Consider the following 25069-nt stretch of genomic DNA (forward strand, 5'->3'; position numbering starts at 1 on the left):
CAATAATGCACTCCGATTCCCAGAATTATATAAAGAAATTGAAGATAAAGTGTGAAAATCGAATTAAAATCATGACACTTCACCAACGAAGCTTTTAAATGGATACAATTATTTTCTCCTTATTGTTAGCAGCGCCACCTGTTGTATTTTATTAGGAGCAGTGCATTTCTAGAAGAGCGTCACCTGGCGGTTGCTATGAAAAGCTCATTTTAAAGGAAAGTGAGCCAATCGGAGGAAAATTTCAGTCATAGTAAAATTGGAAAATTGTTAAGGACTTTTCTTAAAAATATCTGGAGTAGGAGACATTTTATGATAATAATTATCAATTGGGAAAAAACATATAACTTAGCGTAGCTCGAGCAGAAAAATACAAACAAACGAAGCCCTACACAGTAACTATTGTGGTCACTGAAAAACACCCGAACCATCGCATTATTTATTCATACACCAGCATCGTTATCATTGCTGCCCAAGGACACGTCAGCCGGTAGGGCATTTCCCCCCGATTGAATGTTTGATCGGAACTACGCCAGCAAAATGTGGTGAAGAAGTAGTTCATTTTTTCATTCTGCAATCCCGTCATCGGCCACGATAAGGAGTAAATTGTCCTTGTACTGGAGATTCGCATCACACCGGATCCGGACCTTCTTGTAAATATATTATCACACGCATCAAACCACACTTTAAGCGTGTACGCAGCGACGCTGGAGACATGCCATCATTCGACGGACGGCAAAGTTTCTGCTTCCAAAACTTTCCCAAGACGTGGGCTGTCATTCGGCGCTGTTGTTGCTGTTTGCGATTTTTAAAGTTGCTGGCTTATCATACGCTTTGCGGGGATACCTTCAACGTGGTAGGGGTGTGAAGATAATCGTTGCTATTTTCCTCTGCTTTGCGCCATGTTTTTTTTTTTTCATTGTCTGATGTGTCTAGTACGGGGGAGTCGTGGCCGTTTTAAAATATTCATTCAGGCGCTTACTTACGCTTTCAATTGGCCCCGGCTTGAAATGGGGGAGGGTTTAGGATTTTTGTTTTGCTGTGAAATTGTGCTGTAGGGAGAATCCTATGCTAGGCCTGAAAGGTAGGAAAATTAAACGTTTTAAAAAGAAAATTAGTATAGTTTAAACAGGGAGATTCAATTCTAGAGCATGGCGGTTCCGTTCTATTTACAATAATACATACCGTAAAGTGAAGCTCAATTTTTTTTCTCTAGACTCCCAATTAATCCTTTCCCGAAAGCTTCTCAAAATTGATTGTTAACCATTCAATAGAAAACCAAATCCAACAGCTTCTGTCGCCATTTACTGAGGATACACCGATGGTTAGACATCTCAGATGGGGGCTTAAATTCATTGACCCACAAATTATTCATCACACCAAACGGCATTTTATTATTCAATCTTCATTTTCTATTTATTGACCACGCGCGTCACTACGACTGTAGTCACGAAACTGTACCAGAAACCCACCAAGGGCTTCCCATCCTCACTCCATGCAGAGATTCGGCCAAACAGGGACTTTCTCAAACGCGATTTTGTGTGTGTGTGTGTGTGCTTAAGCTTCGATGGTTCGTTTAGCGACGAGCATCAGCCACTGTCAGTTAGCATCGGAGGTTGACTGAAGCGAGGGATTGTAGGATTGAAGGATTAGAAATGGGGGGGTTTGCGCTTGTTTGCCGCCAACTCTTATAGCGCTTCTGAGGCACGATACGTGTGCGATGCCAACCGATGTCCTCTGTCTGCGTTGGTATGGATAAAAGTGCCGCTGGATGTTTGGAGCCCCTAGCCGAGGTGTTCGTGGTGAGCTATTTTCGTTCACCACCGAAACGGCAGAGACATTTGACAGCTTGGGATCTGTCCCCGTGCATCGCACCGGGGGTTTGTTTCGTACGCTCCCGAAAAAAAAGGATATTGATTTATGTGTCTCCTTCCACATATGCCTACCAGGTCGGTTAACGCATCAGACTGTCAGGTTGCCGTACCTTACTGCCGGTAACCGGCCGGTGATATTTGTGTTTTCTCGCGCAAGGAGCTCGGGGAAGAGGCTGGCTATACCCTTTGGGATCGCCTTCTCCTGGTGGACCCGAAATGTTTGGTGTCTTTGACACGTTCTTTCTGAATGTACGTTTGGTGTGCTGTGTCGTACCGGTAGCGCTCGGACAATGTTTGCTTTTGGACGACGGTTCGGTGTCCTCTTGAGTGGAAGTTTTTGCAGCGGAGCAGAGAAAGACCAGCATTCAGGTGTATATTAACAAATAATAAAATCTCCCACTAGCAAAAAGCATTGGGCATCCTTGGGGAACCGTGCGTGAGTTGCTTTTTTCGTGGTGCTTGTTGTTTTCCAACGTTTTCCTTCAGAGTCGTTGTTTGATAGCGAAATCCCAAACCGTGTTCACTAGAGATACGACTCATTAGTTCTTCAAACATCGCGAATGGTCATGTTTGCTGTTGGTCCTTTTCCCGAATTAACGTTTAGTAGCTCGGGCTAGAAATCTGGTAAGTTGTCCCAAAGCTAAAACTTCGATTCCGTTATCGATTGTGAGAAAGGGAGAGGGGACCGTGCAGTACAACGATGTCAGCATCTTTAACCCAGCCCGAAGTGTAAAGTTTAAGGACAGAATTAATTCGCACCTATATAAAATCGAACCTCGTAAAGTTTTATCGCGATGGTGACAGGGATCCTTTCACGGTAATTGAACCCGGGCAAAGTTTTACAGATTTTCTCCACCGGAAGGTATTCGGGGCAGGTGTCCGGGTGATTCTCTCTATGTGGAGGTAAGACTTGAGCCGGTGTACTTGCACTATACAGTACAGACAGTAAAATATTGTGGAGAATTTAACAGATACTTAAGGTGAACTTAACGAGAAAATCTCACATGTTGTAAGCTCGGAAAGAGATTCAAATTTAATTAGATGCCAAGTTCCGACCGTTAAGAATACCTAGTCGCTGGAACATCCATAAATCGGGTAGTTGGTAGTGTCGTTAGAAATTAATTTCTTCCTTCCTCATGCCATTTCTGGGTACTATTTCAACCGGCAGAGAAAAACAAAAGAAACCCCTTTCACGGTAACATGACACCGGAAGAACCTGTTCCAAGGAATACAGACAGTGCGTGCGGAAATGAACGAACGACGTTCTAATATTTCCTGATTGATTATTATTATTTCACGATTGTCATCCTCTGGTGTTGGGCCGCTTTAGCTACCGTACCGTACTATTTGCAGCCAATCTGAATCACAGTGTCAGTTGGGAAGCTATCTGTCCGGGAGTGCTTCTCACTCTCTCGTCAGAGGCAGGATTTTATGCACAGGAAATCACTGAGGGACAGAAAGAAGACACAGAAGCCAAAAAAAAAAAAAAAAAAAAAGGATAGCAACGAATCGGTCAACTGAGATGATGCGTCTCCTGTATGACAGGCTGTTTCATGGGTTGTAGTTCCTTTCCCGAACTTCTTTCCCGATTCGTTGCTTAGCTGTTTGTCATGTGATAAATTATTTATGTAATCCATCTGATGATCAGGATGATGTGGAAATTTATCGTTTTGCAATCTTCTCCGGCAAAGTGTGGCGAAAAATCGTCCTACCGTGTTTGTCATCTGTGTTTGGCAGCAAGGCATAGCAAGTGTTTTGAGGCTGACGATAGAGGAAACAATGAGGAGAAAAAAAAAAGACAAAAGCATGGTAATCGAACAAATCGGTTCCGAGCTTCAGGATCTCGAGAGAGGGCACCAACTGTCACCGCACGTGGCATCCACGCGCGTGCACTCGAAGAAAGCGCCACAAGAGAAGCACGTGCGAGACCAGTTGCTGCACCAACTGTCACACTGTTTTTGTCGCGACCGCAGTAGGCTATTGGTTCTCGTCCCGAGCTAAGGTCAAGAGGCTTGCTGTTGGTGTTTGTTTAGGGGAAAATTATCCGTCCAACAATGCGTTGGAAGCGGGGCGCAAAAAGGCATGCGTTGAAATCGTTTTATTTGTAAGTTTTTGTGCTGTTTTTGGAGGCGAATCTTTTTAAAGTAGCAAACAATCTGTTAAGGATGCCGTAACAAGATAACGTACTAAAATTGTTCAAAATAATCGCATCATTCGTATGGGGTGTGTCACGCAGATTGCATACATTTCGGCGTGTTTGATGGAGAAGGAAAAGTGAGGAAAAATTATTTTATTTGTTCAACACATTTACCGATAAAAATAAAAAAAAAGTTCCACAGTCCATAGTATCCTGTAACATATTTTTGATAGTAAATTTGTGTACATAATATGAACAACCAGTAGAACTTGCTGGCAGGCTTAGTCCAGTTTTACTCACTTCCACTCAAGCTCAATCTCTACCGCTCATCATCAGTGGCATTTCATTACGCGGAGCTTTCTCGTGGAAAGCAGCACGTCCATGGCATAATATGGACAAATTTAGTGGACCACTTACGTTGTTGCATCGTACCACAACGTCCACTAGGAGCGGCACGGAACTATAGAAGAAAGTTCCCTGCAAACGTGGTGCATCTCGCTGTGGGATTTTATTTTAATATTCAAGAGACTCGCCTCACATCCATGTAGCTCTTTTCGAAGGTTTCCAGAAAGAAAGATAATAATTTAGACTATCTTACATGTTGTGTTGGAAGGATTGATTGCAAAATGATGTGTGCACGATACAATTAAACCCTTGAATGAAAAGTGCATTTGGAAATGGGAAAGAAATGATACTTGAACATAAATTATCAGGAAAAGAAATAAAAGACCTTGCGCAAGGGACCTATCCTATTGCATTCTGTCCCGTGATGTTTGTTTATTGGGGATTCTTGTTCCACACCACAGACTGTCTTGTATGTACTCCAAGGGTTAACAATCACTTCACTTGTTTCTCATCATTTCTTGGTTTAAACTTTCTGTTGCCCAACAGAAGACATCATTCGACTCTAACTTCCACTGTCTTAGATTTCTCCAGCATCCCAGTGAATGTGCAATATTTTCCTCTTCATAAACGAGAATGTACATCCCGCCAGCAGTTGCAATGTCGTTTACTGCCCCCGAACTATACCGGGAGACATCGTTGCCGCTTTACGCTGGACTACTTTACGATCATTGCAATCCTGTGCGACATGTGGGATACTTCTTTTCGCTCGATTTACTCACATTTCGTTGCAAAGTGCCCGTTTTGTCTGCACTTGAAGATTGTATGCCGTACGGCACCGGACGCAGGAGCCCAGGTTTGTGTCCGAATGTTGTCGTAAATCCGTTCACTTTACGAGCGGGAAAGTAGGAGAAAATGGGCCAGAAGATGATTTTAAATAAATAAGCAGCCTATAATCGGATCATCGTCGTTTGCACGCTTGTCTCATCGACCGTTTTGCTGTGTTTGAAATTATTGTCAGCGTATTGTGGCATTCGTGCAACGGTGCAGTAGGGGTGTGGGTAGCCAGTTTCGCTCAGTCTACCAAAGTGTGGCCCAAACAAAATCACTCCTTCCCTAGGCTTTTGTTTCTTGATGAGGTGATTGAGAATTTCGGAACTCGGGAAGCCGGAACCGGCCAACAATCAATCATTTCTCTAATCAGCCAAAAATTGCTCCGCTTCAGGTCTTCGGCGCGAAGTTTCCGCATCCGTGCGAGTCTTGAGGACATGGCCGATAGTCACAGCTGCTGTCGGGAGGATCTTTCCCGCTTTCCGATCAGCCCTGCGCGGCGCTAGGACTACCCGATCTGGGCTAATCAATCAATTAATTGGCCCGGGAATCTCTTGCGAACCCTGCATCGGTACGGCCAAATTCTTGCACTTCGACGTGGCGTCGAGGACATCATCATCGCACACGTAGTCGAACGAGGGCCTACCTGTCACGCAGGCTGTCTTGATGGTTCTGCACGGGCAAAAATTCGTTAGCCTAATCGAATCGTGCGAACCGGCGAAATTAATGTCAATTAGTGCCTTCTCCAGAACAGTTCTAAATCATCTCCGGACGAAAATCGCCAGCAGGTGTTCGGGTTGATTGTCTTATCGAGCAGCACATCGGAGACGGAGTCTGGCTGATCTGTGAAGGTAAAGTGGACAAATAATAACAGCAGACTTTGTACGGGCGAATCGGTCGAGGTGACAGCGTACGAGAGCAATGCAATTAAGATGGAAGGCTGTATCTGCATAGGCGCTCACATGTGGAGGATAAGCTAATGTTTCCCATTGCGCAAAGATGCATGGCTCAGATGGTGAGGTGGTGCGATGCTGCGATGAAAAAAGCTCACCTCATGCAACAAGCTTTTCGGGCAGCTTACGTGAGGGACAAATTGTCCGGACAGGATCATAGATTCTCGATGCGCGATCGTTTGTTTCAATAAAGATGGGAGAACGTTTTGCAATCATTGCCTTTTACAGTACACGAGGAACAGGGAACACACTGGCAATAGTGCTTATGGAAGTGATAATGTCCATTCACGTTTTGGGGATTTTTTGCTTATGTTGTTGTGCATGTTTTTGTTTCCTTTAGCTCCGAAAAAAGCTTGATTGCAAGCTATAAAATGTCCAACACGCAAAGGACGGGGATGTATCCAGTGCACTACAGTGGCCTCATAAAATTGTCCTGGAAAACGAAAAACTGCTAGAAAAGAACGGCAAATGGCGAACGGTGGTGTGTTATTCAATTATCGAAATGATTTTGTGCTGCCAGTGTTCGAATCCGTACACGTGGCGCATCCCAGCGCATGTTGCATACATTGAGCCGCAAGGGCCGCCACCGTTCTAATCCCGGGTGCAGTACCCGTCCCGTTAATTGGATTATTTGGTTTTCGGTTTAAATCTTCCAAACATATCGTACCTGCGTGATAGATGTTTATTCCTTTTACGACCTAACGGCAAAGTTTTGTGTTCCGGGAACGGTTCTGCAGGGCGAGTGTCGCTACACAATGCAGGCGACAGTGAGCGTCCTTTGGTGAGGTTAAAGATTTTGGCGACAAAAATCACGTTTCTTTAATTAGCTCGATAAATCTCGATTTGAGGTGCAGTTTCTTGTTTGCTTTGCTGGAGAACGTCGCTGCATCAACGTGGAACACGGTGCTAAGATGCTAGCCACATGCCACACTTACAGTAAATAGATGCAAGAAAGGTTGCAAAAGAAAGCTGCCGGAAACAAGTAGCAGGTTTTTGCCCCCATATTAAGTGATGATAAATAGATTTTCGGATGCATAAGAAAGAAGTTGTGGTGTATAATAAATAATCTGGTTTTAAAACAACTAACCTTTAATGGGTTGAGATTTGTTTGGAGAAAACCAACGGAAAAAAGGATAAATTATCATTGCGCCTGAAGGCATACAATTCACCATACACGTACACTTGGATTCGATATCGTTGTTAGTTACAAAATACACGCTTAATAGTGTATCGATAGCCATCTACTAATAGACATTCGATTACACGTCTTTTGCTGATAGAAATCTTCCGTGGAGAGTTGATCATACAGAACAATTTCTTACAATACAGTTATGGTCGGAAGGGGTTCTGGCACATCCTAACGCTCATTCTTCGATGACAATCTGACCCATAGGAATAGTTGAGCATGGGATCGGTCGTAAACAAATAGCTACCGTGTTGGATCGCACAGCGTGAGAACGCATGTTACAAATGTACGCGTTTACCCCCTAGTTCTTCCTAGCCCGGAAAATCCTCTACCGATCCGATACAGCACCCCACTGGGCGGGAGGAAAATACAAGCCACGGGGCAGAAAAAAATTGATTTCATGAATCAAGTGAAAATGAATTTTATCTTAATTCCCGGTGGACCAACAAAACTCACCACCTCGCCCATGCCAGACGCGAATGATGCGACGTACCAGACGCGTTGGTTGGTGCTGCTTTTGTGCTAGGTGGGTAGGGGTGGTAGGGAAGAAGGAAGGAAAGAATCACGTGTTCGGACTGCAGTGGTTGAACATAAAAAGACAAACGGAGGGCGTTTGGCCGTGTGCGTCTCGATCGTAGCCGAGCATCGTGGCATGGTGAAGCGCAGCACACAGACATAAAACATTATCCGGAGGTCCATTTTCCCACCCCTTGTTGTACTGCTGTTTAGTGCGTTACGGGTATGTTTTCCGATAACATCAAAATTCATCCTACATTACACGGTTAATGTTACTGGAAGTGGAATCTCCCTCGGTATTCGGTCACAAGCTTGTCGAGTGGTTGATAATAGAATATGTTTGCTTTTTGGCGATAAATGAAAAAAGGTGGAAAGAATCTATTGTTGTTTTACATGTTCATTATTAAAGAAAAAATATAAAATAAATAGCACTACTTTAACACACTTTGGCTTTAAAAGTTGCAAAAAGACAAAAGTAGAACATTTATGTTTAAAAACACATTATAAATAGTATAACTTCAGGCATAAAAAGACGATGTGTTTTGTGCCCTCACTAGCTATTTCACATTACATTATTCGACATGAATCAATGCAATTTGAATGCATGTTCGCTGCTTGAACTGAATTTTCCGACAATATCAAAAGAAAAATATTGATTTCAGCAAGTGCGCGAAGCTTCCAACACGCACAAACGATCAGTTTTTCCAGCGAAACAAGTGTGTCACAGCAGGGGTGTATTGGTGTAGAGCAACATCGAAAAAAAAAAGGCACTGAATATAAAACATATTTATGACAGATATATGCACGCATAAGAGAGTTGCCACGGCATCACAGTAACGGCCTTGCGGCTGATGGGTTGTCCCCTAAGCTTTATTTTGTGTTTTACTGGCACCGAGCGAAGGGAAACGACAACCCTTACACTGCTCAGTGACAATTTTCCTCTTTGATTGTTGAACGTGACTACCGTTACTATCGTGGCAAGCATCATTTACTGTGTGTGTTGCTGGTAAGGAAGAACAAGTGCTTTATAGAAAGGCGGAAATATAATGCGCTAATGTTGCACCGACTTTCCCTCTCGAGTTTTCCACGCCCGGGTCCAAAATCGAACGATAAATAATAGTCCTGACTTCCGCTTCATGGGGTTGTTTTTTTCCCACAGTCACGTAGAATCTGCCTCGTACTTGGCATGTGATCCTTTTTGGATTTCTACTCTATAAAGCACGAATGCACTTGTTCGTTTGCGGGTGGAAAAACGCGTTTATCCTTCGCCACTCTCTCAAGGGACACGCGAGCTCGTGGGAGTCACGCGCCGATTCTCACGACAGGACCACAAAAAAGCAATACCCCGAACACACAAGGACGCTTATAATTTACGGTTTAATTTAGAAAATTTCCTTTCAATTGTTCTTACAAAATGCGGCCTCCTTGGTGTGGCGGGAACCCGGACAGGCGTATTTTCCTACGCTGCAAAATGCTGGTAAATTGATGCTGCTTTGGTTTTTGGGTGGCTCATTTAATAATGCTACCCAGTTATCTAATTAAGTAAATTGAATGTCTCGTGAACCATTTTCCTCACAGCGTACAGTGAGGATGCAAGCAAAAAGATTTAGCCACCAGTCACCGTGCTACGCACCGTAATGGGCGAATGGTCCATTAAATGTGTTGTAGTGTCGCTTTACTTTGTAAGCGATTCCAACGCTCTTCCTGTCCAGCTGTAGTTAAGTGGCCACATTTATCGGTAATTACACGGCAAGGCTTGTGTAGTGGTTTCACGTTGTTGTGCTTTGTTGTGCGGATTTAAAATGGCATTCCTACCAACAACGAGCGTACACGTGCTGGGCATAGACTGTGGGTTTCGCGCGCTGATGACATCTTTTTTGCACTTGATGGAACCGAATACTGTGTGGTGATGGTGGTGTGGTTTGAAGTCTGAATCGAGTGCCTGCTGGAAAAAGGTAAGACTGAGCCTGAGGTAAGGGAAGTGGGGAACATTTTCCATTTTCCCTAATGTTATTAGATTGTGCTTATTTATCAGTAACAGTTTCAATTATGCTTGAAGTTTATGAAAGAGGCACCATTAGACGGGCGAGAAAAGGGGGGGGGGGGGGGCACGATAAGGATAAGGAGGGTAAGAGTGGATTGAAGGGTGACGGTGAGCTTTTTCTTTGATTAGACACTTAGGTGCGCAATCGTACGATAATTACACCGAAATGGGAAGTAATCAGGAAAGCTGAAGAGGTAAAAGTTTCCCCAGCGACAAACCAACCATGGCGAAGAGTATGGCTGGTTTTTGAAGAAATTTTCGTTACTTAAGTAAATGATTGGGTGTAATTAGTGTGTAAGTAAAGTTTAATTTCAATGGAGATTATGAAAATAGGTAAACTATCTAGGTGTAATAATTAATTTGCTTAAGGTACGTAAAGAAGTTGTAATTTTCTACACCGAATTGTCTACCTTTAGGCGCTTTGCGGTGAGTGAGCTGGATAAAACACAACCAAAGCGAGAAATTTTATACACGTTCTAGTTTAAAAGACTTTAAAATTGTCTGCCAATTTGTCAATTTTTTGTCTCTTGAATGTTATATTGTAATGTAAAAAACCTGTTCCAGCTTTTGATTAATAAAAACGTTAATTTCATAACGGTACTTGTTTGCATTACATCGCGCTGTTGCAAATAATCCTGTTCGCTTTCCCTGGCGACTTTCCTCCGTTACAACAATAATTCCCATTCGTAGGACAACTACTGTAATCAGCCAATCACACCGACCGTATCCCGGGGCCTCCTTTGTGAGTTCGTGTGGCGGTGAGGACCGGTGTGACAGTGGAAAAAGGATACGTTGCGTTGCAGAAAATGGCTAAATTAGTTAAGTACTCAACTGGCCGGGTTAACGCTGCTAAAGTAATTAGCAACAGTCGGTAGACACACACACACACACGTGTGAACGTGTCCCCAACGCATCGGTGGCGTTTGTTTGCATACTCTTGCACACCCAAAGGTCCACAGCGAAGCAATGAAAATTCCAACAATGAAAACTATCAGAACGCGAACAAGGCAAAGCATGGAACGGGGAGATGCATTGGGAAAAGCAAATATTGCCAGCAGTTGGCTACACTTATGACACACACTCACAGTGTACGTGTGCTCATGAGAATGGAAAAAATTCGATTAATGTCAATTACAATTTACATAATATTTGCTTCGTCGGATGCCCACGGTCAGAATGCAGTTGTTCGATGGTTTGCACAAATTTACGGCCCCACGGCCAATAGTCGCGATGCGTAAAACTGCGTTGCAGGTGCATGTTTGTGGGTGTGTGTGTGTGTGCGTGTCTGTTTGGGAAGTGCATCCGTACGCGAGATGCGTTTTGGGTTGTTCGGATAATTTATGATGTCCCGCAATATCATCGCCAGCCCATCAGGAGGCTCTTTTTGCGGAGTATCTCACCATTGGTGCAACGCATCTGTGGTCTTGTCTCACCGTTGCACCACACACAAAACCAGGGAGATGCATCTGCAGTGCACGCAACGATGCACTCACTCGTGTGGCTAGATTTATGGACAACGAAATACGTCGGGACACTTGCAAGTCGGATGGAAACATCGAACTGGACATGCTGGTTGTGTGAATGTTGGACATACATTTTGTCCACTTTTCCTACCCATACCTAGGGCTGGTTTCTTGTAGAACTGTGTAGGCGCAAAGAGCCTAGAGTTATGCAAACCGGAAGCAGTAAGCAGTGGGTTCGCCGAATTTCCCTTGCCTGAAGGTCTGATTGGGTTCGACTTTAGGTAAATTGAACGCAAAATAAAAAACGCACCATACGAGGGAATTCTATGCCTATAGACGAGGTGGGTACTGAAAAACGGGCCTCGAAATCCCACAAAGCTAGAAGTGGCGTGGCGTTCGTGCGTTCGAAACTGATTGCGTAGTGTCGTCCACCGTTGTTTGGTCAGGATGGAAAATAATTAACGAAATTAAATGAATTTATTTGTTTTTGCCCAGTAGCAAATGGTGGCGGGCAATATTTGTCTGGCAGGACTTAGGGCGTGGGGCTGTAAGACTCGCGCTACGGCGGGACACATTGTGGCCATAGCTCAAATTTTATTTCGGCTCTGTTTGAAGTGAAATATTGACAGCGCGAGCGGTTTTTATGGCGATTTTTCCGGTAACGTTGCTGTGGGTCAGTGGATGTGATAAATGAGTGTCGAGTTCATTCATTCTGTGGAATGGTTTCAAGTAAGATTTAGGTTTGTTGGTGTCCTTCCCAAACATTCCGTTGTAAGTTGTAAAGTGACTGTTTATTTGATTACTAAAATAAGAACGAACAAAATACTAAAACACTAATTGTACAGAATCACCCTGTTTCCCAAGCTTATCAGCGTACTTGAAGCTGCCTATTGCACCTATACGAGAACAAGAACCAGCTGATCTGATGTCACAACACACACGCGCGTCTTGTAAATGTCTGATCGATGATAACGCTCAATTTACATCGCGTGTGTTCCGCGTACTTGAAAGATCGCGCGCTCTCTCTCCCGTTGACAGATTCTAATTTGACGTAAGCCGCATCGGTTGCTTTGTTTATCCGGGAAGATGCTGCGTTTGTACGCTGTTTTGTTGAGTGTTGTTTTTCTTTCAACGTTTTTGAGGCCTGTCAGCGGAGGATTGCCCCTGGTGGCTACTACTTGGGGCTTTACAAATGCCACCCTGAGAGGTAAGAGTCGTAGAATATATTATTGGCAGAATACATTGATGAATTCTTCTTCCTCCACACCCTACACAGCATATCAATCGCTAACAGTTGGTGAGTTTGATCCGATTGAGGCACTGGTTGAAGGATGTAGCGTTTGTGAACGGGAACAGTGCGATGGAACGGTTGGTTTCGGTGGTAGTCCGGATGAGAATGGAGAAACGACACTGGACGCGATGCTAATGGATGGCAGGACGATGGATATCGGTGCGGTAGCGGCATTGCGTGATGTGAAGCATGCGGCTGAGGTGGCAAAGTATGTGCTACGGAACACCAAACATACGCTGCTGGTTGGCAGCCAGGCTACGGAGTTTGCGGTTATGATGGGGTTCAAGAAGGAGTCGCTGCAAACGGAAGCATCGAAGAATATGTGGAGCGCATGGCAAAATAACCACTGTCAGCCGAACTTTTGGAAGGTGGGTTTATTGGTGGTCGCTTCGTGTGGGGGGAACCATTGTTATGAATAATCACCGTTGAGAGTGGAATGAGATAAGGAGTTCAATTTGAATGTCATTCATTAGACATGAATCGGTTGTAGATAACGAGGCGAGAAGATTTTTTTAACGCCTGGTATCGTTGTTTTTTTTTCTTGCAGAATGTTATTCCCTCTCCATCAATGTCTTGCGGTCCATACGAGCCAGTATCCGCCAACACTATCCATCGTACTTCGATTTCTTCTTCAGAGGAACTCTCAAACCGAAATGCTTATGACTTTGGTCAGTACAACCACGACACAATCAGCATGATTGTGATCAATGACGAAAAGCACGTGGTGGCAGGTACATCCACCAACGGAGCACGTCATAAGATCCCCGGTCGGGTTGGAGACTCTCCTATCCCGGGAGCAGGAGCATACGCCGACGCAGAAGTAGGTGCAGCGGTGGCCACAGGTGACGGTGATGTAATGATGCGCTTTTTACCTTCCCTGCTGGCTGTGGAGGCTATGCGAAGTGGTTTAAGTCCAGCTGAGGCAGGTCAGCAAGCAATTAGAAGGATCGCCAAATATTATTCTTCCTTTGTGGGTGGAATTGTAGTTGTAACAAAGGATGGAGAGTATGGGGCCGCTTGTCATGGTATGGAGGAGTTCCCTTACTCGATAGCTGATGGAACCGTGGCAAATGGTGATGTGCGTGTGCTGACTGTTAAATGCCAAACAAACTAATTCGAATCGACAAAAAAAAATCATTGAATTCCTTTAAACTTATAGCTGGAATGTTACGAGCCAATGTGGGCTAACTGTTCGCTAAGCATTGTTTCAGTAGCAATTAATCCAAATCATAATAAAATCACTGTAATCTAATTGTTAAATCTGCTTAACGGGTGTTTTGATCCGAAGCGATTATTCGCTGTTTTCATTACGACAGCGATAAGCCGGCAGCTTTAAACGAGCGCAAGGACGCAAGGAAATCATCAATCGTAATCCAATAAAAGGCTACACCTTCGGGGCTTGTTTTCCAGAAATTCAGTAGAAGCACGCGAACACGGTCCACTGTACACCGTCTTGCGTTGTCGTCGTCAACATCGCAGTCCTCGTTCGTCTTGAGCGGAAAGGGTACAAACAATCCTTGTGCCCTGCTTCGAAAAGTAACCCAAATGCACCAAGGCATACTCAGGAGTGTTGTTCCATTTCTTGGGCACCCGGAGTTGCACCCGGAAAGAAATATAAACACCGAAATCTGTGTTGAATGTGTTGAAAAATACGAAAAAATTGTAAATAAAATGTTGCACTTCGTTGCTGCCGACTTCAACGCATGTCCCACCAGGGTTGGAACGATGGGTTTGGGGCAGACTCAAGGGTGCACCAATCGAGCAGGAATGTCTGATCGTAGCGTCTCGTGGCTTCCGTGGGGATTCGTCCTAAATTGTTGTCCCGGTTGTTTGCCTTGTGTTGTTGTTGTTTTTTTTGCTTTATTCCAATTTCAACTTTATGTCTCAGGAGGATTCATAGAACCGGCAACTACACAAACACCCATTCATCTATCGGGCGCGATACCAATACTCAGGATATCATAGAAATAGCTCGACTCTCACGAGGATATCACACGGAACTGCATTCGCGAAGAATATTTAGCAAGAATCTAGACGAAAAGAGAATTTATCAGAAGAACTCGGTGTTTCCGTAGGAAAAGTGTCCGATAAAAACTACCATTATGACGTCACGGAAAACTCTCAGCTTTTCTTGAACGGCAAATGTGCTCCGATTCGGCCATTGGTTGCGATACAAGTGATGGCAATAGCCACGCCCATCCAGGAAAACGGTTCAGGATTTTCCCCTCACAAAAGACGATTGTTCCTGGCGAGCTTTGTGGTTAAGGGTGCATCGTATCCTTGCGCACCGTGAAGAGGAGCCTACTTTGTTTTCATTTCTGAGCACGTGCCGGAGCACGTTCAACGGAAAGAGAGCGCGAACCGAAGCGATTCAGGGTGCATCCTTGTTTATCGCTGAAGATGACGGCAAGTCAGAAAAGGATAGCCACTGTGCACTAGGACGATTGTTCGTACCCTATGTTGTACACCTTGTACATCCGTTCGGTTGCGTACGTACGTACGGTGCGTGTGACATGTGTTCCGAGCGCCAGTTGGTGCCCCGAGTGAGTAGGGAAATTGCGGGGAAAACAATAGGAAAACACCACCAGCATCATCCGGCCAACAGCATCAGATGGGTGACTAGCGTCGTGACGGGACAGGCTTTGAGTTCACATTTATTGAATTAAGCTTATCATTTGATTTCGGCAAATGCAAGCAACCGGTCGCACAGCCGAGCAGGTCCTGTCGTTCGAATAGTAAGTAAAGTTTTGAGTCGAGATTTCGCGGAGGTCGCTATAGGCAATCCGTCGTACTTGATGCTGTGTACGAAAACACACTTTTCCGTGAAGTGTCCAACAAGGGGAAATTGTTTAAATGAGAGTTTTGTGAAGAATTGCAGCTGATCATTACGTTGTGAAGGAGTGTGTAGACTAAACCATAAGTGAATATTGCAGATCAAGTGCATATGCCCAACGACACAAAAGATCTAGTGTTACTGATACGAATGAAATAATTGTGATCTTTATGGTGTGCTAAATCCTTCAACCACAGCTTTCGCACATGCCAACTGTAGGCTGTGAATTTATGTGAATGGGCAATAGCCTATCAGCAGCTTCGGTAAAACATTGCGTACACAGTGACGACGTGCAAATCGGCAGTTTAATTCGAAAGCGTTGAAGGAGCAGCATACACACAGAAATTCATGAATGATAAAAAATAAATAACGCCAAAAAATAAGAGCAAACGAAGGTACGAAATTGCACGCCAACAATAACACATCCACACAATTGGAAGCAGTGAGAAGTTGGTGTGCGAATGCGAATGGAGGAGGGTCGGAAAAAAAACTCCCCGGAAAAGCCAACTGACAGACATTTCGACGCGTAAGTGTGCAGCGGTCTAAGCGGATCGAGTGTGTGTGTACAGATGGAAACGTAAAATAGAGAAGAAAAAATATATACGCGGAAATTGGGTGTAAAATATTGGGGAAAGCAAGCGAAAACAAGTACGCGCCAATCGAGTGGAGCAGGAAATTAATATTTAATTTCAATTCAACCAAACGATCCCTCGGCTGTGTGTGTGTGTGTGTGTGTGTCTGTATTTTTCGTTCTTTCGGTTCATCTGTTAACAGTGTGCGAAAGGTGCGAATTTGGTGCTTTTTTGTGTGTTCATTCCTGGTGATTTGGAACATCAAATCGAAATGGGTTTTTCGCGGTAGAATTCAATTCTCCTTCTTTTCCATTTTCACCCACAGCTGGGTAGCCACTATAGTAGTGATCAGTGAAAGTATTATTGCAATCAGCATTATCATCATCAACGTGCGCCTTTTTCCGGGAAAGAAGCTCGAGCGATAAGCGGTTCAAACGTTGTTACGCCTGGAAGGTAGGCAATACGGATACTCTCGATAGTGGTGAGAAAGGTTTGTTTACATTGAATGGACAGTTAAGTGTGCGGCGTGGTTGTTCTCTGCTAGACTAGACGCTTCTCCCGAAGCAACCAACCCTGTTGTGTACAATTTCTTCGTGGTGACCCCGGAACCCCAAAAAAGTCGTCAAAATTTATCCCCACGATATGGACTATTCGTACCTCAACCAGGCGGCAGCTAGCTTTGACTCTAGCTGCCTCCAGGGTGGTATGGATCCGACCGGGCTCGGCAATATGCCCTGCTCGTACGGCGATCTAACGTCCTGCAGTCAGATGTCGCAGGCAGCCTACCGCTACACGGCTGCTGCGGCGTCCATGGCACGGTCGTACAATCCCGTCGGCACCGGCGTCGGACCAGGCAATGTGACGATGAGTGCACTGCACCATGCGGCTGCTGCAGCCGGACCGGGATCGCAATGCTCGGTGATGGGTGGCCGGACACATCAGGACGTGCATAGGGCGTCAATGTTCCAGACATCGATGAATTTACAATGTAAGTAGATGAAGTAATTAGTACACAATTTTCTCTTTGGCTTTGCTGCGTAACTATACGTAAATGGTTTTATTTATCGGGGGTTTTCGATTATCAAATGCTTACAAGTTAAGATGTCTTTACGTGCCAACAGGGATGTTGGCTCGATCATTCGTCGTATGAAATCACGCACGTACTTCTCATGGCATTCACGTTGCTTTGCGTTCGGTACGTAGGTATGACACTCGACAGGAACTGGTGCATTAACCTAAGAAATAGTACTAGAAACAAACGCCGTCATGCGTTCGGGTTGTCTTTATCGCTAAAATGTACAGATCACTTGTGTCTTTTTGTAAGAGTCTCAATGTATATGCTCAGGAACAGTGCTATGGTCAACCCATCAAGCCGGGATGCTCTTTCGACGACACTCTTGAATCGCTTTGTCCAGCTGCTCAAAGTCGTAGAACACACGATACTCGAGATCAGCGCCTTCAAACACATTTCCAACTGAGGGTTTAAGGTTCAGGAATAGCAGCAGTTGGTTTCGACTCTTAAAGTCTTTGATGAGTGTGTCGATAACTTGGGCCGCTGTAAAATCTGCACCGTAAATGTGCGTACAGTCGATTACGACCGGAATCTGGCTCTTGAGACCGTGCTTGTTGATCAGGTTACGGACGTAGTCGACCGAGGGGAAGATGAGGCAGCGGTCAGGTGTTAGCATGAGATACTTTACTCCGCACGGTGTAACGGCTTGATCCATGTGAATCTTTGGCCGTGCGGCATGGTACAGGATGAACAGTATGTTCAACCCAATACCGACCAGAATACCGTACTCGAGCGGTAGTGCAAGACAGGCGATGAAGGTGGCAATTCCTGGGATAAGATCCGTTTTCTTGCTTCTCCACATCGGCTTTACGACACGCACTTCAATCATGAAGATAACGGCTGCAATAATGATTGCTGCTAGGGCTGCCCGAGGGATGTAGAAAAAGTATGGTGTGAAGAACAGCAGGGCAAGGATGACAAGTAGTCCGGTGTAAAGTCCACCGAACGGTGTGCGCACTCCGCTGGCATTGTTGACTGCGCCACGCGAAAGGGCACCCGTACCGGGATATCCTTGAACGAAGGAGTTCGCAATGTTGGACACACCGATAGCAATGAGTTCTTGTGTGGCATCTACAGGCTTTCCATCGGCTAGAATAAAATTGTATCAATGAGTTGCTATGCTTTATGAGACTGTAAAGGTTGAAAGAACGTACCGAAAGCCTTGCAGATGGCAATGTTTTCCAGGAGCGCAATCAACGGTATGACGATGAGCATTGATCCAAGTCCTTGCAGCATATCTCCGAAGCTCTCGTACTCTTGTATGATCGTTCCATTCGCATCCTTCATCTCCGGTACAGAAAACGGTGGTGCCTGTACACTTGGCAGACCACTCGGTACGTCTCCAATCATGCGGAATGGTTCCTTTCCGTTCTCGTAGAATGCAGCACCGATACCACCGCACACAACCACAATGATTGCATTTCGTGCCGTACCGATAAGCCACAGAGACTTATTGATTATCTTTTGCACCACGGATTGATCGCAAGCATCCGGAGGTCCAACCTTAATGCGTGGCAAGAGTCGCATCAGTAGAAGCACCACAATACAGATGAAACCCATCAGCGCATCCCCGACCTGGGTGTTGTGTATGTCATCGATAATGGATGACCATTGCTCGATGAACGTGTTTCCTTTGGCGACAATTCCCAGCAGATCTTTCACCTGGGAGCTAAGGATGATCAACGAAACGGCAGAAGTGAACCCGGAGCTCACGGGACCGGATACAAAATCGATGAGGAAGCCAAGTCCAAAAAGTCCCATCAGTAGCTCGATAATTCCGGACAGGAAGCACAACAGTACGGCCCGCTGCCATACACCATCGGTAGCCTGGAAGGTGAGGAGTGATGCAATTGCCGTGGGTCCCATCGGGACGTCCTTGCACGAGCCGAGCAGGATATAGACGAAGCAACCAACGAAGGAACCGTACAGACCGTACTGGAAGATTATAAGAGATAAAGGTTCTTATCTGTTCTTAAACAACAGAACGAGGCGTTTGCTTACCGCGGCAGGTAAACCGGCAATGTTACTGTAGGCGAGCGCTTGCGGGATGACAGTGAGACCAACGGTAATACCCGCCACGAGATCTCCCACTGCGTCGTCCATGTTGTACTTGGGCAGCCAGTTTAGTACCGGAACTCGTTTGTAAAGGATCTTGCGCCGGCACATGTTCTTGCACTTGCGCCGGAACCAAGGACCGATGGATTTGATCTGATCCATCGTTGACTGTTTATCGTCCGTTACTGTGCGAAAGAGTTTTGGAGCAGTTAGCCTTTTTGCTGCGGGCGAGATATGGCGCCTTCACTACTTACAGATAAACTCGTTGCTGCCCCGATAGCCAACGACATCCTTGTGAATCGGAGGCACACTGAGCGAGTGTTGTGAGCCGCTCAGACCGTGAATGTTGTAGACCGAGGCCGATTTGATCTGGACCTTATCCAGCTGGGTGTCGCTGGACGTTCGTCTGTTGTTGGGAAGAGCAGAGCAAAACAAAACCTTGTTCTTAGTTCGCTGCGTTGTTGTGAACTGCTGGTGGTGCTACTTTTTAATTTCTTAGTAGCGCACTAGCACTTGGCTTCGCTAAGCACTGCAAATGTGCGAATTGAGTGTCGAATGAGTCACCGTTGTAAAGCCCTGGCGAACAGGCGCTTTCAAGGTTGCCCTTGAGAAGGGGAAAGAAAAAACAAAACTGCGCAACAAAGAGATTTTCTGAAGTGTTGCTTCGGGTGTTGGACGCACGATTAGAGTAAGTAATTTTGATGTACTTATTCGCTGATTCGAGTGATAGTGTGACTTTGAAGGCACATGTTACATTAATCTAGCTCGATCCGGAACTCGAGAGTGCTGAGATGCACCGTACAGTATAAATCATGTGTTTCGCTCACAATTTAGCGTTACTTCAAGGTACGCTACGGCCAGTGCTAAGACATAAAAAATGGAAGGAAATAATCATCTTTTATTGTTTCTCTAACCGGTCACTCGTAAAACAGACGACTGCACAATCGCGTGTCGAGCACAACGCGGGGGTGACAGAGCATTCACCGGGGAATGGTGTCGGTGTGCTAAAATTACCATTTTTACCAATGTGCCTTCCTGCTAGTACCACACACCTTAGGTACATGTGCTAGTGGCTTTATGGCACTCGGTTACGATGGAGTGAGGAGAAACAGTAGAACGAAAAATTCTAATCATTCGAATCAGCTGACGTTATCAATCATCAGTTATCAATAGTGAGATGTAGGATGAAAGTAAAAGTAAACAAAGTGCGACAAATGCTCATTAGAGCATCGCGATATATTTTTGTTTTCTTCCTTGTTATGTGACATCAAACAGACTACTACTAGAAGCGTCTAACGTCAAGTGTCATAATTTATTCACCTGGCCGTAGCATCATATCTCGCGCTCTGTCTCACTCGTTACCGATAGCACGAGAGCGGTCACGTTTGCCGGTTGTACGTAGAGTAGTTAGAATTAGCGAGGTCTATCGGTCATAAATCCACGGTTGTCTCGCACGTAAGGATAAACAGAGCGCATCCAGGCGCATGATGGCCAGATGGTAAATCTGTTCAGCCCACTTGAAGGCGCTAGTGTGTCGCATTTGGAACCAACCGGATGTAGTACTTCGGAGAGAAAAAAAGGGTTGTTACATTCCTTACACCCGATTATGATTAATTACCGATATTGGAGACATTCCCAGCAGTGCCAAATCGTGCTACCTGAAGCACAACACGTGCAGTGCATTGGACGGCCATGATTTTGACCGTCAAAATCCTTACTAGACCGAGATTTGGGATGTTTTTGCTGTTTGCAAGAGTTTTTGGCAGCCTATCACATTTGACACCCGTACTAAGATTTTTTGTTCATGCGAATGATAGAAAAAAAACACCCCCACCGTTAGTTCCTTTCATATGATCCCATTAGTCTCAAGGGACGCGAAACGGAACAGTAGATCTCACGTGATACGTTGAGGGAGTAGTCAAAAAAACACAGACACACACACAAAAAAAAACTCATCTATATCCTGCTCAATGGGCGCGGAAGTTCTCGAGCGAGTGATGAAACTAGTCGTGCACGGGCAATGACATACAGAACCAGGCTGTCTTGGGTGACCGGCATCATCACGAACCGAAAATCGGTACGTGAAGTTCATGAACGCGAACAGAACGTAATTTGGGCAAGTCTATTTTCGGAACTCGACGGAACACGGCAGGCATGTGTGTTTTCTTTACCTTGCTGTGAATGGTACAACCGCATCAGCAAACGGGGACACTGCTCAGCGTTGGACTATTTTGGCTGAGACAATTAAAGTCAGCTGATGATAACTTGAGGCATTGAAAAACTCAAATTCGTTACGCTGTTACCCATGTAAGTGTAAGGGCTGTCATGGGCCTTAAGTCTGTCAAATTTATCCAAACCGTGCAGCTCGGATATTGGTGCTACTACAACGTAGCACAGGCTCGTAGCAACACCACAGATTGACAAGTTGCAAGTGCACCAGAGCATACACCTGGGCACCGAACGATTCGCACATCCCTGGCAAACGGCAAGGTGTCAATTGTCGCGATAAGGCCGTTTGATGGCCATCATAAAAAAAAAGAACCAACCGCTCAACAAAGCAACCAAAACTCGGTTATGATCGTTTATGATGGGCTGATGCCGGGAGTTCAATCTGACGTGTGTGTCATGTTGACAAGGACCTGCCCATTGTCGTGTCGAGATATTATTTCACGAGACTACCGATAAGGGGTTGTAGATTCGGGCGGGGCGGGGACGGTGGCGTCACGCAGCACGAGCACACATAACGACAAGCGTGATGTTTTTGGGAACTCTGTCAGATTGTTTTTACCACTCTGTGTGCTGTTTGCGAATTGCACCTGTTTTGGGTATTTGTACGGCAAACATAGTTATCAGCTAATATATGACTTACGCGTCATATATTAGCTTTACGTGGTAACGGTTTCCCCCACCCCCTCCTTGTATCCCACAGAGATCAAACAGACGCACAATGAAAAAGTGGCCATAAACAAACAAACAGAACAATTGGGCAGCATCGGAGTTTTAGATAAGCGTGGTCAAATCTTTACTTTTCGACTACAAAACAACGGGTCCTGGTCCTGGTTTGCGCCCGTGTAACGGTTGTAAACGTCATCTTTATCGTCTGCTTAATTAGTTTACTTCTTCGGGGCTTTGTACACTGATTTTTTTTTTCGGGACTGAAGTCCTCAGGTGGTGTTGCGAAGGTAAATTGTTTGCCTTTGGCGTTCTGGGTACACAACAGCAGCACATTAGTCATACGATTGTCTGGACGCAATGCGTCTCGTGCGATAGGGCACTTGTGGTCACGAGATTCATTGGCACTGCCACACTTTGGGTCGTTTGGGGTTGCTTGTAGCTCTTACCGAACGTTAATCCGAGGGATTGTAAGGCTAAACGTGCTGCTTGTAGCTGGTTCTGGCGAATCGTCTTTAGCCATATTGAAAAACCGAAACCGAGAACTTTCGACGCGATTGTAATCGTACGGCAAATGTCCTGCCCACCCGAATGCTATCGATCAACTAACTGATCATCGACTTTTCGTACAGCTCCTGGCACGGGCAAAAAAAAACCCCTTTCCGAACCCTTGAACGAACATGCATCGGAAGCCAGCTGCTTTCGGGTAGGTATGCATACAACCAAAAGGCACGTATTTTTACACCGATCGAGTGTTGGATCACTGACAAGTGTACCACTACCAGCATGCCGGCAAGTGTCACCCAAGAAGCGGATCTTCTACGATCACCTGCGCTACAAAGCTTTTGCGTCAGATGTCAAAGTCGGTGGTTGCGTACAGATGGGCGGCGTTGTGTACAGCACCAAACACAGAGAGAGCATGGAAAATTGATGGACGTTTTGTTTTGAATGATTGACGTCGATAATGGTATTCCGTTTTCAGGATATAAATATTTTAACTTCTTAATGCACTTTTTAAGCGAGTAAATAATACTACCGCTTAATGAGGTAAGTTAACAGATATGGCGTTGTTTGGTATCGGTATCAAGATCAGTTACCTATTCCTGTAGCCATAAAAAAGCTAATGCTGTAGAAGGGGATTGACTGACTGGCGGGGTAGTGAAACGTCAACGGGTAAACGTTTAAATAACGATAACTGCAATTGGCATGCACTGTCTTATCGTGACGAAGTGATAAAGTCTACCGATGCTAATCGTTTCAAGTGCTCTCCGTACACAGCCTGGGTTAGTGACGTCTAGGGAAGTGATTTATGTGTACGACGGTCTGCACCCGTACTGCGTCTGAAAGGTTCTTTTTCTGCATACGTCTTCACGAGACGTAAATATGTTTTAATTTCCAATGGTACACGTGCGTGATCGAGTAATCGATAGCGTGGGTACACGAAAAGATTGCGCCCTAATCAACGTACCAAAAACAGCGTACCTGTATATCTCGTCGCGACAACATCGTTGAATGCGTTTAATAGCCCACTTTACGTGGTCCAGGATAAGAAATAACACGATTAAACTGACATTTTCCTGTATTGCTCTTCCGGTAGCAATTGATTTTTATGGGGAGTGCTGTATTAATACGGATTTTCCGACAGTCGTACGACAGATGCTTGCATGGACTATGATCATCTCGATGAGTGTGGATTGTGTGGAGGAAAGAGACAGTGCAAGGTTTTACCAGGATGACGCTAGACACGTTATCATAGGTCGATCTTTATCCGATCGTTGAACCAGCGCGCTATATAAGCACGTTGATCTTGAAATATGGCTTTAAAAAGAGTGTAAAAATGAAGTTAAAACTCAAGTTGATGTAAGGGACCCAGAGAATAAGAGCACGCCATCGAGGCGTGTTGTACGACACATAAAATGGCAAAAAAGTGAAGAAAAACAACAGAGAGACAACGCTCAGAAATAGACAATTTTCTATTTTCTCATGACATTGTTTGCTCAGACGTCTGTAAGGGAGAATTGTTAGCGTTGTTTCTGTTCATGTCGTTATTAATTGGTTCGCAGAACTCGAGTGCATTTTCGATTCGAAGCCTTTTGTCCGTTGCTTCACTTTCTTCAGCTAAGCTGTGGTAATGAAGTGAAATTACTTTCGAGTGCTTTTCAATCTCCAATATTCAAGCCACAGGCGCAGGACACTTGTGAGAGCTCTTGGGCCTCGTGTGGCTGGGTACAAGTGTGGACAAAATGTACACGTTAAGGTATTAAATCGGGCGCCCGATAAGGTGCTGCTGCTCATCCTCAAGAGCTACTGTAAGCATTTAGGACACGGTGGCGTCAGGTTTGCCCTGGTTTAAATTGTTTCTATTAGTTTTATCTTAACCCTGACCGGGCACATGTGTTTGACAAGTGCATTTCAAATGTGACGAAACAGATGGTCCGAAGGCGTTGGCAAACAAAGACTTCGGTGGAGCATTAGGTCAGCCATGTGAGCGAACCAGAAACTAGATCTAGGTCCTCGTGTAGTTTGATCAATTCAATAAACATCGAAACACTGAGAAGCAATACTTACGACATTGTGATCTGCTCAACAGTAACACTATTATTAAGATCTTTAAACTTCACTTTACCAAACAAGTAGAACACAATCACACAAATAATACCGGCCCGGTGCCCGGCACACACTCTAGCTACGGTACGTTGTGTCTTCGGATCACACTCAAACGACCCTTCAGGATCTTAAGGTGGAAAACTAGGATCGTTCGGCACCGTGTGCTAACGGGTTACTGAGCCGACTCGGTCAACGGTGGGGAAATTTTAATCAATTCCGCCGGCGTCCACCCAGCAGGTGCTCTCCGAACGACAAGAAAAAGTGTGACCGCCGCCTTGCTCGAGCTTCTCTTTTTCACCCGCTAGTAAGGGGTTAGTATTTTGTTGGCATTCTCTCTTATGTTCTAAGCTGTCGCACGATTCGCACAGAGCGGAGTGCACTGTTGACTTACAGCAGAAGAAGCT

At 45.1% G+C, this 25069-nt stretch overlaps 3 protein-coding genes across 4 annotated transcripts in view; 2 read left to right on the forward strand and 1 right to left on the reverse strand.

Moving 5' to 3' along the window:
* The first annotated feature begins 12429 nt into the window (after positions 1 to 12429).
* On the forward strand, positions 12430 to 13750 carry LOC126568311 (putative N(4)-(beta-N-acetylglucosaminyl)-L-asparaginase CG1827). Its single transcript, XM_050224770.1, has 3 exons — positions 12430 to 12550; positions 12620 to 13002; positions 13182 to 13750. Exons 1-3 carry the CDS (start codon positions 12430 to 12432, stop codon positions 13746 to 13748), a joined length of 1071 nt encoding a protein of 356 aa, XP_050080727.1. The 3' UTR covers positions 13749 to 13750.
* Positions 13751 to 16610: 2860 nt separating this feature from the next.
* Positions 16611 to 25069, forward strand: part of LOC126568239 (paired mesoderm homeobox protein 2B-like) — a 33978-nt gene continuing 25519 nt past the window's right edge. Inside the window, exon 1 of the mRNA XM_050224685.1 lies at positions 16611 to 17027. Coding sequence (XP_050080642.1) covers positions 16682 to 17027 — 346 coding nt within the window. The 5' untranslated portion in view covers positions 16611 to 16681. The remainder of the gene's footprint in view (positions 17028 to 25069) is intronic.
* On the reverse strand, positions 17237 to 24631 carry LOC126567960 (sodium-independent sulfate anion transporter-like). 2 transcript variants are annotated; one of them, XM_050224342.1, is made up of 5 exons: positions 24627 to 24631; positions 19421 to 19572; positions 19113 to 19351; positions 18266 to 19046; positions 17237 to 18200 (listed from the first exon to the last, which is right to left on the reverse strand). In XM_050224342.1, exons 1-5 carry the CDS (start codon positions 24629 to 24631, stop codon positions 17407 to 17409), a joined length of 1971 nt encoding a protein of 656 aa, XP_050080299.1. In that variant the 3' UTR covers positions 17237 to 17406. The 2 variants fall into 2 exon arrangements, with proteins under 2 accessions (XP_050080299.1, XP_050080298.1); XM_050224341.1 differs by lacking the exon at positions 24627 to 24631 and adding an exon at positions 22508 to 22672.

Source organism: Anopheles maculipalpis, chromosome 2RL, assembly GCF_943734695.1.
Source record: "Anopheles maculipalpis chromosome 2RL, idAnoMacuDA_375_x, whole genome shotgun sequence".
NCBI lineage: Eukaryota > Metazoa > Arthropoda > Insecta > Diptera > Culicidae > Anopheles > Anopheles maculipalpis.